Consider the following 15,542-nt stretch of genomic DNA (forward strand, 5'->3'; position numbering starts at 1 on the left):
TTAGGCTACTTTTTTTGGGGTATTTCTACAGACCACCAAGCCTCAATCCTTCATACTGAAATACTTCCTTTCACCTTCTGGCGATACTTGTGATTACTTGAACTAATCCTTACAATCAGACCAGGAACTAGGCTAAGCTACACGTATTCACAAATATTTTATGCATACATTCATTTTGTACACTCAAAGTTTAAGGTACTCTGCACAAACTAACATGATCAATTAAAATTTTGTGACGAGACTAACCGGATGACCTAGGCAACAGTAACAGCAACGGTAAGGCATTATATAATACTAAATAGATTAATAATACATGTTTTAAATAATAGAAATAGCTAAAGGATAATAGAGCATACAAATAAACAGTACCAGTGTTGTTCCAACTGCACAGTGCAGTTATACTAATATCAATTGGCCTATATGGGATGACAACATTTTACATGCAGGCCTATGTTGTGCATAATGTGACATTTTGAATGTGCAGCATCAATGTTACTGCAGCATCTGCAGAAATACATCAACACTTTATTTTATAAAATGATTTGTGTATCTATAGGACTCGCCTATATTGCCTATTGGCTGAGAAAAGCATTGACGAAATTATCAACAATTACTGTTATTAGATTTTAAAGCAACAATGTTTTTTTCATGATTGTACTGTTTTATTTTGTTATTTGACCCAGCACTTTCAACACAATGTCCGACAGCGGAATATGTACGGTAAACGGAAAATAAACGGCTGAATCAAGAAAACATCCATTATGTAGAAAATATGTTATTTTTATAAAGTGTAAAGTAGACGTTTACGTTTTTATTTTAAATCGATGTAACGCGTCGAAAGTGCGTCACTGGACGTTAAGATAGATAAACATACAGCAAGCTACAGGAGGGCTGCAGCTGCTGCTGTTGTGTGTCTGCCTGTGAATTGAAGGCAATAAATGAACTTATCCGGACGATAAAGTAAAAAAAAAAACGACACTCCGTTTGTCGTCCCGTAGTCGTCGCCGAGCTGTCTTTTGCTGAATGTGTTAGCTAAGTTAAGCTAATCGAGCTAGCTAGCATGCTACATTTACTTATCCACACGAAGAAGAGGAGAAGGGACACTTATAATGTAAAGTTATCCTGATGGCTTCACCTTCTGCAGTCGAACAAGGTTTGAAAATGCATGTTTTACCTGTTGCTACGTTTCTGCTGGACACTTGTTTGCGTTAACGTTACCTCTGATAATTGTAGGCATATTTCTTATACCAGGGAACATTAACGTTAAATTAACTTTACTCTTCTTCTTCGCTGTATTTTCTGTCCATTAATAACAGAAAGCAGACTAATTTGTACGTAATACAGCCCACTGATATCAACACTTGTGTGCCTTCGGTGGAGTCGTTTTAAAGATGTTCAAATAACAGCTAATTAATGACTAATGTGTGACTTACTTTACAGCAACATGGAGATGTTTGGCTCCTGATCCGAGAGATGGCACTCTGCGCGGAGCCACCATTGAGAGACTGACCTCCACCTCTCATCCTAATGATACCTCAGCGCAGGTGGTATTAGCTATCCCCGGTAAAGATGCAGAAGAAGAAGAGGAAGAGGAGGAGGAGGAAGAGCAAGCAGGCTTGAGTCACTTGACCCAGGAGAAACCCTTGTTTCCCAGCAGCGTCACCGACACCAGGCTGTGTGTCCCCTTAGAGTTGAGTGAGGTTGATGGGGACAGAGTCCCCTACACCCTCAACAGATACCTGAGGGACTATCAGAGAGAAGGCATCAGGTTCATTTACAACAACTACATCTGTTCCAGAGGTTGTGTGTTGGGGGACGACATGGGCCTGGGAAAAACTGTACAGGTGAAAAGCACATTAGCTCCACAGCTGATTTGCACAATCAATGAAATGTCTGCATGCATGTCTCACATGGCTGTCTCTTGGTTATCTTAGGTCATTGGTTTCCTTGCTGCTGTATTGCACAAAACGGGCACGTGGAAGGACGTCGAGAACAACAGGCCTCAGTTTCTGCAGAGTCAGATGCCCTCCAAGCAAAGCAAACCCCAAAAGGTGAGTACTGAAATATGCTAGTTTCAAATACCAGATGCATCCAATGAAGTGCAGCAACAGATATGAGTAATGATTTGTCACCCTCTGTATTTGTTCCATGATCTGGTCTAGGTGTTCCTCATTGTGGCCCCCCTATCAGTGCTTTATAATTGGAAAAATGAACTGGATACATGGGGCAACTTCCAGTGTGTGGTGGTCCACGGTCTGAGGAAAGAGGAGGAGCTGGCTCGCATCAAGAAGGGGCGCATCGAGATCGCTCTCACTACCTATGAGACTCTGCGCCTTTGTCTGGAGCAGTTTAATAAGTAAGAACTAAGCTCAACAACACGCATGAAACAAATGCATTGAATTACATGTTTCCTGTAAACACACATTTCATTTGTTGTGTGATAAATTCGTTTTTTGTAATTGTATTTTTTTCTGTGGTTAAAATATAAAAATGTAATAATATAATATACCTTTGCTCTCTCTGCAGTATACACTGGTCTGCTGTGGTTGTGGATGAGGCCCACAAGATAAAAAATCCAAATTCTCAGATCACTCAGGCCATGAAGGGTCTGGAATGTAAGGTCAGAGAGCTTTATCTTATGTTTTGTTATCATTTCATTGTATTATTAGTGTGACTGTGCAGATTTACTGATGGCAGAGTGCTGATTTAAGAAGTGTCAAGTCTGCACTCAAGACGTCCTCATCTCTGCTTTAATGAGAAAAGATCAAATTGTACCACTATGATGATGAGCGGCTAGTAAGCTGAGCTTTGCATGCACCATGCTTTTGATGCTAGCTTTGCACTTGTATTTTCATCAGATCAGAGTTGGCCTCACTGGCACCATCTTACAGAACAACATTGAGGAGCTTTGGTGTGTCATGGACTGGTAAGTGAAAATACTTTTTAGAAAACACATTTGTCATTTGCATATTTAAAAGTCTATATATATACGTCTATATTTCAGTCTTTTTGTTCCCTGTCGTGGAAGTGATGTGGCAAAATTTTACTTAACTTATCAGCATTCATATACTTATTCTTTTTAGGGCCATACCTGGTTGTCTTGGCTCCATAGGCCATTTCAAGAACGAGTTTTCAGATCCGATTGAGCAAGCGCAGAGGCACAGTGCAACCAAACGTGCCCTAGCTACAGGGAGGAAGACTGTCAGGGCCCTGGCGATGAAGATTTCCCGCTGGTTCCTCAGAAGGACTAAAGCTATCATCAAGGAACAACTGCCTAAGAAGGATGACAGGGTGAGATTGGTCAAGTCAAACCAGAAACTCACAAATGCACCACCTAGATGGCAATATTGAATCATCAAAGTATCCACATGAAGGTCTATGATGTCTGAAAGCAACCCGTGTGTGTTTTCTCCTAGGTGGTGTATTGCTCTCTGACAGATTTTCAGCAGACTGTGTATCAGACGGTGCTGGACTCTGAAGATGTGATGTTAATGCTGAGGTCTTCAGAAAAATGTCACTGTCAAAGTGGACGCAGCCGTGGAAGATGCTGCTATGAAGTTAGTTCAACACTCTGTACCTTTGTATGTGGTCTATTGTAACACATTAAAGTCTGAAGGGTTGTTTGCTATGAATAATGGAATAAGTCCAACTCATAATTCACCTGTATTTTCTTAGGGGTCAGATCCCCTATATCAGACAAACATGTTGAAAATATGATTTTTGTGAAGTGAACTTGACCTTTAGGTATCTAATCCCAGCTCAGGCTACTGAAGTTTTGGGCCGGTTTCAAACCTGATTCACTCCGCAATACAATCAGAGGAGAAATCCGAGCCTTCTAATCATACATTTCTTTTATTGCAGAAAAACTCAGAAGGTGTACCAATAAAGACGCTGTACTTTAGTTACTTGGCCATATTGAGGAAGGTTGCCAACCATGCAGCACTACTTCAATCAACTGCAGGCACCAGCAAGAGACAGGTAGAAACGTGTTGCCCTATTACTCATTTACTACACTTATTCATTAGAGCTATCATCTGGACAGTTTTCCCAGACTAAGTCCTTACTGTCTCGTGATGGATTTATTTCACTTTAACGACTCATTTGCTTCTTCCAGGAAAAGTATGTGGGTGGCATCTGTGCAAAGGTATTCCAAAGATTTCCAGACTTTGTGAAGAGATGCAAAGACGAAGCATTTGTGGCCTTGTCGGACCCAATGTACAGTGGAAAGATGAAGGTATTGTTTGAAAGGCTCAGTCACCTGCTCATTATTGGCTGTTTCAGTGTGGGTGAACATATCTGTGCTTCCTTCCAGGTTTTGCAGAAGCTGCTGAAACATTACCTGCAAAGGAGAGATAAAGTCCTTCTTTTTTCCTTCTCAACCAAGGTGAGAGCTGTGTTTGTGTGCGCACCTCGTTTTTATTGAAATCAGAACTTTTGTTTCAAACTTCAGTGAGAAATATTCAATGATAGCAACTGTATCAATCTCTCTCACATGTAATGCATGCATATGCAGAAAAATCTCCATTAAACAACTATAATTCTGTTCGTTTAAGGCTTTTTTTTGTAATTGTATGTAGATTGTTTATATGAATTACAATACTGATAGTGATGACTTGACCAGCTGACTTCACTACAGGCTGATTGGTTGTTCCTTGGTCCCAGCTTCCTATCCATTCAGCATTTCTTAACACAATGACAGGCTTGAGCGCACACCCTTAATTGTCACTACTGTTACAGTAGATTAGTTGTTTACAGAAGAGTAGTAGCAGGAGACATGGTTTTCTCATCACAAAGATTAATAGGGAAGCCTTTGGGTTCCATAAGTAAAGTCCATTATAGCTTTAAAGATAATTCGACTGCAGAGTTTATTGGTCGCTGTCACCTGAGACAGTACGATAACATTTCTGTCTGCTATGAGGTCATATTTTCATGGCCTACGTTTTGTTTTTTTGGTAATCATAGAGTCCATATTGTTTGGATTGTGCAAGGCTCATTATTACCCATATAGTATATCTATAAATGCCTAAAACTTAACTCCCATTGCCTGTTTATTTTTTATTTCATTCTTTTGTCTAGCGGTTGCATTTCATCGCTCATGCAAACTCTTCAATGTGTGAATTCACACAATAGATGGAGAGATGTCTTTACATCGTTGATTTATGTGCTTTGAACCCATCACAATCATTTGTTGTGTGTTTGACCTGTCAGCTGTTGGATGTGCTGGAGAGCTACTGCATGGCCGAAGGGCTGGACTACAGCAGGCTGGACGGAGCCACCAAATCCAAAGAGAGAGTCCAGATTGTCACAGAGTTTAACAACTCCCCTCACATCAGTATCTGCCTGGTTTCCACCATGTTAGTCAAACAATTACAATTATAGTGATTTCTTAGATTTACACATTTGCATTTGCATTGGTGCTTATTTTAAATATATCCAAAACCTTGGACCTGCTGGTAACTGTGTCTTTGCTCCCTCAGGGCGGGTGGTCTTGGTCTTAACTTTGTAGGGGCCAATGTGGTAATGCTCTTTGACCCCACGTGGAACCCAGCCAATGACCTCCAAGCTATTGACAGGTAGGTTGCGGGTCAAATCTTGACCCTACAACATATTTTTATTCTGTGTTTATATAATTTATATTGTGTATTTATTCGTAACATTTAGCTTTACAAAGTTAAGAAACCACTTTTGAATATGCACGATGTGTGTTGTGTGAATCAGGGCATACCGTATTGGCCAACGCAGAGATGTGACTGTTCTTAGGCTGATCTCATTGGGGACTATAGAGGAGATTATCTACCTCAGACAAGTTTACAAACAGGTAACAGACAACTGTAACCACACACACAAATCAAATAATAATAATAAAAAAAAAAGAATTGCTACGAATGCTTCCAAATGTGAGCTCTCTTCAAGTACTGTACTTTTCTGTCCTGCCTTTCCCATCTTGCAGCAATTGCAGTGCTCCGTTGTGGGCAAGGAGAGTTCGCGGCGGTACTTTGAGGCAGTGCAGGGGCATGGTGACCATAAGGGGGAGCTGTTTGGGATCAAAAACCTCTTCAGGCTGCAAAACAAAGGGACATGCCTCACCCGCAAGATACTAGAGGTTAGATAGCCTACGTGCCTTTTACTGCTTGATTGATGATGTGTTCTAGCGTAGCCTACTGCCTCACATCATCCTGCTGATCTCACAAATCTGTAGAGGAGTGTTCTTTGGAATTTACTCTTATGTGGTCATGTGGACTAGTCATAGACGCCCTCAACTCTAAGTATTTTTGGTTTGATATAGGAATTAAAGAGGAATGTCGCTTACTGATATTTCTAGTATCAGAAAACCTGAGAATATCATGTATTGTTGACGATTGTAACATCATTACATTTATGTCATACAATCAAATTGTTCCGTTTTCAGAAATGTGTGTCTCTCTTTTGCCCTTCCTGTCAGAGAGAAGGACGAGTGGAGGCCGGTGTCCTGACCAGCAGCACACACACGGGCGAAGCGAAGGAGGAGGAGGAGACGAAGGGAGTTAGCGTGAGTAACTCTGCCGTTCTCAGAGACCCACAACATTAGGGCATTCATCATCCCATCCCTCGCTCCATCATCTCTCCCGGGCGGCCCACTCATCCTCCCATATTCCCATGTGAAAGAGTGGATACCTCAAACAGGGACTTTCCTGTTTGTCAGTCAACCAACTCACGCAATCTCATTTAACTTTTCCTGCCTGAGCTGAAACTCTTTACTTTATTGCTTCCTCGGTTCTTCTTTGTCTTCTAATCTTCCTGTTTATGCCAGAAAGACCCATTTATGAGGAAGAAACTGGTTCTACTGTGACCAATTTGTCAAAATGAGACAAATTATGTTACTCTTATAGGAAGAATATGGTAAAGAGTTAATCTGGCTAAATTCTTTCTTCTCCGTATCAGATACTCACCCTGCTGTTTACTTTAAATGTGGCAGTAAAAAGTGTGTAGTTTCCTTACAGCGGTTGTGGTTCGCTTGAGTCCAGGCAGTTGCAAAAGATTCACATGGTGATTTTTTTTATTTCTTTATTTTTTTAAGTGAAAAAAAATACAAGATCAATGGAAATCTTTTAAACCACTCCTGTCTTAGTTGTCATAATTTCAGCAGAATTTGGCAATTCCACTGCTTTTGGGTCACACTGTTTACCATACTGAGCATAGTTTGGAGCTTCTATGGAGGTTTTGATGCTTTTTGCCATGAAAACAACGGTAACCATCGGTTGTAACTGCTCCTTTGTCAGTGTGAAAACTACAGACTTTTTACAGCAGCCCCTTCAAGCGCCTAAGGCATTGGTATTTAATAGCACACAATGCAAGACATTTTGGGTGGAGTGTCACTTTAAGGACTTAGTTTACAAAATAAACAATTTTACATTAAATTCTTTGAATTTAAGCGAAACTAAAGGACGGGTTTCTCTTTCTCTCTGATGCTGTGTGAAACAGCTGGATGTAATTACTTGCGTGTCCTAATGGAAGGAGCAGACCACACTGAAGCCTATCTTCTGCTTTTCTGCTATTTATTTACACAGTGATACCCCTTATCATCCCGTTCCCAGCCAAGTCCTTTTTACAGGGCTGCTGCTCCACTGAGGCTTGTCAGATTCTTTCAAAAATACAGAATACACTGGGGTGCCTTAACACGCACAGAGAGGCTCCAGGCATGTAAGCACCAACTTGCACACCAGTGGGGGGGAAAGTCATCTAGTTGGCAAATTACAATGGGTAGCAAATGTCACATAGATTTTTTTTCCATTAAAAACATCTGTTTTGTATTATGAAATCTAACGTTGTTACCCCCTTTTTGCTATTTTGTAAGAAAATCTCACACAATGACTATAAAGTTAAAAACATTTCTTGTTCCCACACTACCTACCTTTTACTGCTTTCTATGCCAACCTGTCCCTACTTTTCTTTAGCTGTTTGTTTCTACTGTTTTATTTAAGGGACCTGGAGACTCTCTGCCCGCTCATGGCCCTGTACAAGTCTCCAGAGGGGTGTTGGACTTCAGCAGTGGAAGTGAAGATGATGAGGATAAGCATGGTCTTAAGAGCAAGGCATCAAACCCCAGTGCAGTGGACGACATCGGTAGTGGGAATGCTGCCACTGGTCCGGGTCGAATGAGTCTTCTACAGCACGGTTTCTCCAGGCTCCTCGGAAGGGTCGAAAGCAAATCAGAGTTTGCAGAAGGGGACAGTGACTCTGAGGAAGATCAGAAGATGGCGGGTACCTCCTCTGGCATCTGCGAGAAGTCCAATACTGGAAATGGTGCAGTCCGTCTCCCTAAATTCAGACCAATAACTTGGGACACCTCAAGCAGTTCAGACAAAGAAGACAGGGAGAACGGAGATGGGGAGAGACACGAGATGGTTTCTTTGTTGAAGCAGACTGCTGGTGCAGTAAGAAAGACACAAGGCCTGAAAGGGTGGAAGAATAAGAAAATTACAGTGGATGAGGAGAGTGATGAGATTTCCTCAACGGACAAAAAGAAGCTCAAAACTCCAGTTCCCAAATCGCGCCACGTAGAGGGTTACTCAGATGAATCTGAGGATTTGGATATCGAGGCAAAGACTCAGTCCAAGCCAGACACTTTAAATTTACATGGTAGGGAGAGTGGGAGAGAAAGGCTGGACCGCAACAGAAAGAGGCCAAAAGCAAGTGTTGTGGGCAAGACCCGATACATTAACACAGACGACATAGAGACGTGCACATCATCTGATGATGAACACGTTCCTGGTAAGAAAAGGAGATCTGCAGGATGTCACTTCACATCTCCACAGTCTGAAAGATTCAGAGTTGAGTTGCCAAAAGATGGGCAAAGAGATGCAACAAGCAACGGGACAAAGAGACAAGCAGGGATGCCCAAAACGGTTTCATTTACAAGTCTAAAAAGTCAGACATCCCCCGCATCCAAAGGAAAAGGTGGAACTATCGATGGTGTGCTAGGTCAGACTCTATGCTTATTGTTTTTCTAATTTTATGCTCATAATTTCAATGATTTTAACTTTAACATTAAATATGTATCCTTCTGTTTTAAAGAGGGAGTGAACGAGGTGGTGTACACCCACTCTAACCAGCGAGTGGTGGGCGGCAGCAAAGCAGAGGAGAGGATCAGTAGAGCTGCTGTACGAGACGTGTTTGAACGCAAGAAGTACTCTCAGCTCCCAGCCAATGACCTTCTAGGCACCCAGGAGGTACATACTGCCTTAAAATCACTTTCGTTCAGTTGTTTTTCTAATGCATAATGATGTATAAAGCTTGACATCTCAAATTAGATTAGATCAATTGAATTTCAACAGGGCTATATATTTTTTTCAGAAACTGTGACAGGATTTCTGAAAAAAAAAAACAATCCCCAGACGTTGCTCTTATAGTCCTGTTTCCTACCAAAGCATTGCGGCAATTGCATATTGGCATATAGAAGAATAAAGCTTGCCAATTCTGCATCAGACACACATGCTCACTATGACATGGGAGGGGTATGCAAGGACATACGCTTGAGTTCTTTGTATAATAACAATAGCTCAGTCGTGCTTGATGGGAAGCAGCAGTTGTATATAAACTGCCTATATTTAAGTCATGCACTATCATGTCATACATGAAACCTCAACACATCTCAGCTAACAGTATTGACTAGAGGAGAGATGTTTCATTTTAAAAGTGTAATTATTTGGTATGATGCAGATCTCTTGTTTCATTGTAGGAGAGCCTGTCATTGAGCCCACCAGACAGTCAGCCTCGGCCCCCTCCTGTCAGAGTGGAGAAGCCCAGCGTGGACCACCCAATCACCTTCGCCAGCAAGACTGTGCACCACACCAGACACACCACCTTTATCATTGGAGAGACTCCTAAGGCCATACGCAGGTACTTAAAGAGTGTGAGGAGAGGTGGGGCGAAGGGAAAAGAACAGCGATAGCAGTTAGGATAACCCGGAGAAAGCTGAGAGGAAGAGATCAAGAAAAGGAGCGGATTATAGAACATGAGATATGGCGGATTTACCACGAGAAGGGTAAAAGAGGTGGAAGAGAAACAAACTCATAGGTAGCATGGCGAAGGAAAAATTAGTTCAGTTAAGGGGGTTGGCTGCATGGTTTAAATGAGAATAATTCAGGGAAGGGGGTGTAAAGAGTGAAGTCGGAAGAGAGGAATTCCTGGCAGTGTAGGGAAGTAGGCCAAAAGTTACCACAGATATGGTGTTGAGCGCCCCCACCTGGGCCTCAGGACCACCTCTGAGCTTTCCACCTATTTCCCAGCATCATGCCAAAGATTACCCTGTTATGTTCGGGCCCAACAGTGCAAGAGTTTTCCCCTCCACAACCGCAGCCCTCCGGAGACTAACAAAAAATGATTGCCCGAGGACTTCCAAACCCACACTGATACACGCGCACACGTCCTAACAAGCATTTATGCGTACGTACAGGCACACGGGGCTCAACTACACACCTCTGTCCTGCTGCATCACCTCCGCCCCCACACTCGTACACAGACACACAGACACCTTCATGGCTCCAGTCTCACTTCCCCAGGAAGACTGTATCTCTGTGGCTCACCCTTGAATAAAAATACACACTAGTTATACTGATATCCCCTCAATTAACCTCACCGTTTAATGATTCGAATACACATGCATGTCATGTTTTACCGCCGTTACTTTGATTTATTGTTGGAAGTTGAAGTTGAAGTATTTCTGTCCCCAAGCCAGAGTCAGACCAACGTTTTAATGACTGCCTTGGAGCTGAGGAAAAACACCTCACACGGCATGGCTATGAGCCCGAATATGTGGAGAGCAGACCCGCAGAATATCTGATTAATAATATGGGCTTATAATAATATAGGCCTTGTGGTTTTTTTTTTAAAGACGTTGTTTTATGTGTGATTTTAAAGTATTTTACTGTATGCTCACATCTGCCAAACTCTGGCCTTGTACTAACTGGGCATGTGTGAATGTGCTGTTACCTTCACAGGATATTAGCAGGTGATATTAGTTTTAAAAACACACCCTTTTTATTAATATTATTTAATATTTTGTACTCATTTCTGCCTTGGTGTCCTTTGTGTGCTTGTGTGTAGGCAGCAGCTGGAGGAAATGACAGAAAGATGTAAATTTCCCGCAGTCCGTGAGTTTGCAGTGGAAATTCTGAGAGGAAACTCGACCCAGAGGCTGGCCTGGCTACAACAGTATTACACTTCACTGAACCACCCCGACCTGGCCAACACAGTCACAAACAACTTCCCACAACCCGGCGCAGCACAGACCTCCTCTTCAACCGCTACCTCTTCACCATCCACCAAAACAGCCGTAAAATCTCACACACATACCAAGACCCCACAAAAGGATGTTCCAAAAGCTGAGAGAAAGCCTCGCAAAAAGCCCAACACTCAGAAGGATCCTGAACCTAAAACCAACCCTGAAACCCCACGCAATGTTTCTGTGCGACAGAAAAGGGCTAGACACGCACAAAATGATGTTTCTGAACCTCAGAAGAAGCATAGAACCCCACAAAAGGATGTTCTATCACCCCAGAAAATGCAACGGATCCCAGAAAAGTATGTCCTAGAACTTCTAAGTGATGTTCCAAGCCTTGAGTCAGAGGAGCAGAAGGAGACGGCCTGCAGTGCCAGAGGACATAAGAGGACAAAGAGGGGTAGTGTTTCTAGTTCTGGAGCCTTCAGAGCTGGTGGTGGTCTTGGCTTGGATCAGGCCAGCAGCAGTGGTCTGGGGTCTGTGGAGGCTACTGCTTTCCAGAACTGCACAGACAGACGCATCCCTTCTTCTTCGGACCTCAGCCATGGCAGGTCCACCACGTTATCCAAACCCACAGCACGGCTAAGGGAGCAAGAGCAAAAGTCGTCCTCCAGGACCGGTGAACCATTTCAGCGCCAGAGAGAGAATCCTCAGACCTCTTCTCCACCCGAAGAGACCACAACCACTTCCAGACAACGCTCCCTCCTCACAGATCTGATAGGAGATACATCAATCCTCGACGATCTGTTAAAACCCAAACCCAAGGGTGCACAGCAGAGGGGCACCCCGAAAACACCCCCTGCACACTCTTCCATGTCAGTAGAGACGTCTTTCACCGCACCTTCTCCAAACAGAGTCGTTCATAACGCTGATTCTGGTCCAGTAGACTCCCTGTCCTCCACAAACTCAAACAAACCACATTTACACCAGGAGGTATCAAAGGGCAGTCGCAAAGACTTCTGGGACATCCTGAATGAGGGTAATGAGGAGAGCATCAACAGGTTAACGGACCCTGCAGAAGTGCAGAGGGTTTGCATCAACACAAATGTTGCAGCTCGGGGGAGGAAGTCTGGAGAAGAGAAGAGCAAGACTCTCTGGAAGACTAATGAGAAGTTTCTCTGGAAGAAATAATACAGGAGAGACAATTAGAGAGTTTGGAAGTTTATTTTTCACATCTGTACTTTTAATTTTTGCGGTTCTAAATGAGATGTACAAAAACGTTCTAAATGGATATTCAAAGCAGGTTTTTCTGCCTCAGATTTCTCTTAACAGATTTCAGATTTTTGAAATTGTCATGAATTGCATCTTTTTTTATTCATTGAATTAGTGTGTTACTAGTCTCATGCTGACTGTTACTTAAATAAATAGGGTGTTAATCACTCTGGGAATTTTAAACTGCATATTTTAAGGAAGTTTATTGCTTTAATTCTAAAAAAAAAAATAATAATTAAACTTAACACACAACCCCTGGGGGAACATTCTAATCTAAATTCTCATAAAAAAGTGTGAAAACATGTAAATATGTCATTTAGGGCTGCAACTAATGAGAATCTTCATTATCAATTAATCGTTGGATTGGGCTGTAAAAAGTCAGAATAGAGAGAAATGGCCATCATAAATTCCCTAAGTGATGAATCAAATGGCTTTCCTCGTCTGAGGATTGAACTGTTCAAATCCATACACATATACACAAATAAATGTCATTGTTCAAACTCGTGTGACACCTGATATGATGTTAAGTGGATGACAGATCACCCAACCCGCTGTAGGCATTAGCCATGATTGTTATTGGATATCATGACTGCCACTCTGGGACTGCTGGTGGCCCTGCAGAGATATCACTTAAAACTCCCTAATTGCTGTTATGTCTCCGTCACTCTCGGCGCCTCGCGCTCCCCGTGAGAGAGAGTGCATATTGTAGGTGGTGTGGTTTCTCTGCACAGTAATCCGATCTCTGCGACGGAGGCTCTGCTCAATTGTGCCACGAACGCCCCTCAGAGTGACGACTGCTGCGGCATTGGAGAAATCACAATGAGCGGTCGAAGACTTAGCTGAGCTTGGAGAAGAGGGATGGGGACTCGTTTTCACACGCGTCCATCCACCTGACCTCTCACTCTCTATAAGTGTGTTTCAAACCCCAGTGACAGAATAATTTGTCACTACTCCCAAAAGAAAGTTACGTGACATTACTTAGACGTGTGTATGCAGGGGTGCGCATGCATGTGCTGAACCTCCCAGCTGTGTCTGACCTCTTTCAGCTGTTTCTCTGAAGTAAATAGAACCCCGAAGAGAGCTGCTCTGTGTTGGGTTGTGTTTAGCAGAAATGAGAAAGTGCTGATGGCTATCAATAAACAAGAGAAAGAGCTACATGCCTCGGCAGAACATGTCTTGGTACATTGTGTGTGTGTGTGTGTGTGTGTGTGCATGTGCCTGTGCCCGTAGACCTCCTGGGTGGTAGATCATGACTATCTCCATGCGCACGCATACCGAGGCCACACATCAGTCACACCTGTTCAAATCTCAGACGGAGGTGGATTAAAAAGCACCCAGCCCCCCCCCAGATCGCTATCTGTCTTTTTGTGGTCATAGTCTGGTTCACGTGAGATAGCGGAGAGGCTTAGCATTTTCCCGACAATAGAAGGGCTCACCGTCTGACTGACAGTGGATGGGAGGCTAATGGAGGCCTGCTAACATGGCTCAGTGGCAAACAAAGCTCTCTTATCCGAAACGCTGACTGCAGGATTCTGTGAAGCATCCGGAGTGAGGTTTTACCACTCAGGGTGGTTGCATATCTCACTTCGGTCGGTTAGGATGACCGTATTTGTATTTTATCGCGTGCGATTTGCCGTCTCCAGGCGAAGTCGTGAGAAACGCCACCAAAGACATGGCGTGTTTCTCCAGTTTCTCCCTATTAGTGTCTCCTCTCTTTGTGTCAAGGGCAGGGTGAGAAGTCTGTTTATGTTTCCTGCCACTAGAACCAGGGTGTCTGCGAGTCTGTTATAAACAGGACCGTCAGACGGAGCGGCAGAGCGCCGGCCTTGGTGGTGTACGTTTATTTGCAGAAGTCAGACTCTGACACTTAGCTTGATTTGGTTTGTAAAAAGCTGTGAATGAGTGTTGACCCATGCTGACCCGGGCCTCCAGTCATCTTTGGCTCAGGTTTCCATAGATTCACTCTGCAACGTGTTAAAGTGTGCAGAAATTAGCTGATTAAGAACTAGCTCTTGTACAAATGCATACACAATTAAAGACCCTATAACATTAAATAGCCTAAATAAGCAACAACTGGAGGACTGTGCAGATGCGGTTAAATCAGATTGGACTGACAGCAACCAAACAACCCAGCAGCGGTCATTAAATGTTAAATGTTGCCACGCCAGGAGTACGTGACATTATGTAGTATGTAACTGTTTTTACTTGGGCAGAAAACTGCGTGTATTCACGTTTGGGACCCCATCACTCAACGTAAGAAGCTGATTGAGGAAATTAGTTTTCACGGCCTTTAAGGCTCGAGAAACATTTGATGATTCTCCTTAATAGCTCATTTCTAAACTCCATTGACGGTTGTTTTCAACCAAGTTAAATCCTGCAAATCTCTACGGTAAAGGAGGCATAGCACAACTGTTGCTAATGAATAAATAAAAATATATTGGCTTTGGACTGTGGTCAATTAAGAGACCACATCATGAAGATTGAGGACAGCAGTAAGATTAGTAAGCATAACATGTTATTACACTGCTATGCAGATGTGAGCATGTGTCATGCCTACAAAGATGCAATGCAGCAGGATTCAAACATCCAGGAGGCACAAGGAAAGCAGTTGAGCACAGCTTTCCCAGGGCCCGTTATCGCATGCCAACTGCAATCCCCAGCGAGAGAAACTCTCGGGACCGTCGGCGACTCAAATCGTTCACCTCTGAACGTGTGTGGGTTGCTGTTGCATTCCAGTTGATTATTTTGTTCACTTCTATAAATTAACTTCCATATCTGCGCTGAATACGTCATTGTGTGCCATCTGAAAACATGAACAAATGAAATCACAGATTTCTACGAATATTCTTTTATTTACTTTCTAGTCGAAGATAAGAGAGGAAAAGGGGAGAGAGGGGGAACGGAAGGCAGCAGAGGGCCGGGGGTCGGAACCCTAACCCGGGCCGCTGTGGTGAGGGCTCCAGGGCAACTGTAATAATGTTATTACCATTAAAAACGTGTATTTAAGTGCCATCATACTTGTTTATGAGGGAGCAGGATAAACAGTTTGATCCAGAGGCCCTATGAAATT

General features: G+C 43.0%; 1 protein-coding gene across 1 annotated transcript; it reads left to right on the forward strand.

Moving 5' to 3' along the window:
* Nucleotides 1-884: 884 nt before the first annotated feature.
* Nucleotides 885-13,624, forward strand: ercc6l2 (excision repair cross-complementation group 6-like 2). Its single transcript, XM_084024435.1, has 20 exons — nt 885-1,153; nt 1,441-1,844; nt 1,935-2,051; nt 2,163-2,356; nt 2,527-2,620; nt 2,859-2,926; nt 3,084-3,291; nt 3,417-3,557; nt 3,862-3,978; nt 4,115-4,234; nt 4,313-4,384; nt 5,209-5,354; nt 5,478-5,573; nt 5,719-5,818; nt 5,951-6,103; nt 6,443-6,529; nt 7,962-8,961; nt 9,055-9,209; nt 9,719-9,879; nt 11,086-13,624. The coding sequence occupies exons 1-20, from the start codon at nt 1,126-1,128 to the stop codon at nt 12,389-12,391; spliced, it is 4,767 nt and encodes a 1,588-aa protein (XP_083880561.1). The 5' UTR covers nt 885-1,125; the 3' UTR covers nt 12,392-13,624.
* Nucleotides 13,625-15,542: the final 1,918 nt, after the last annotated feature.

Source organism: Eutrigla gurnardus (genome assembly GCF_963514095.1).
Source record: "Eutrigla gurnardus genome assembly, chromosome: 13".
In the NCBI taxonomy this organism is placed as follows: Eukaryota; Metazoa; Chordata; class Actinopteri; order Perciformes; family Triglidae; genus Eutrigla; species Eutrigla gurnardus.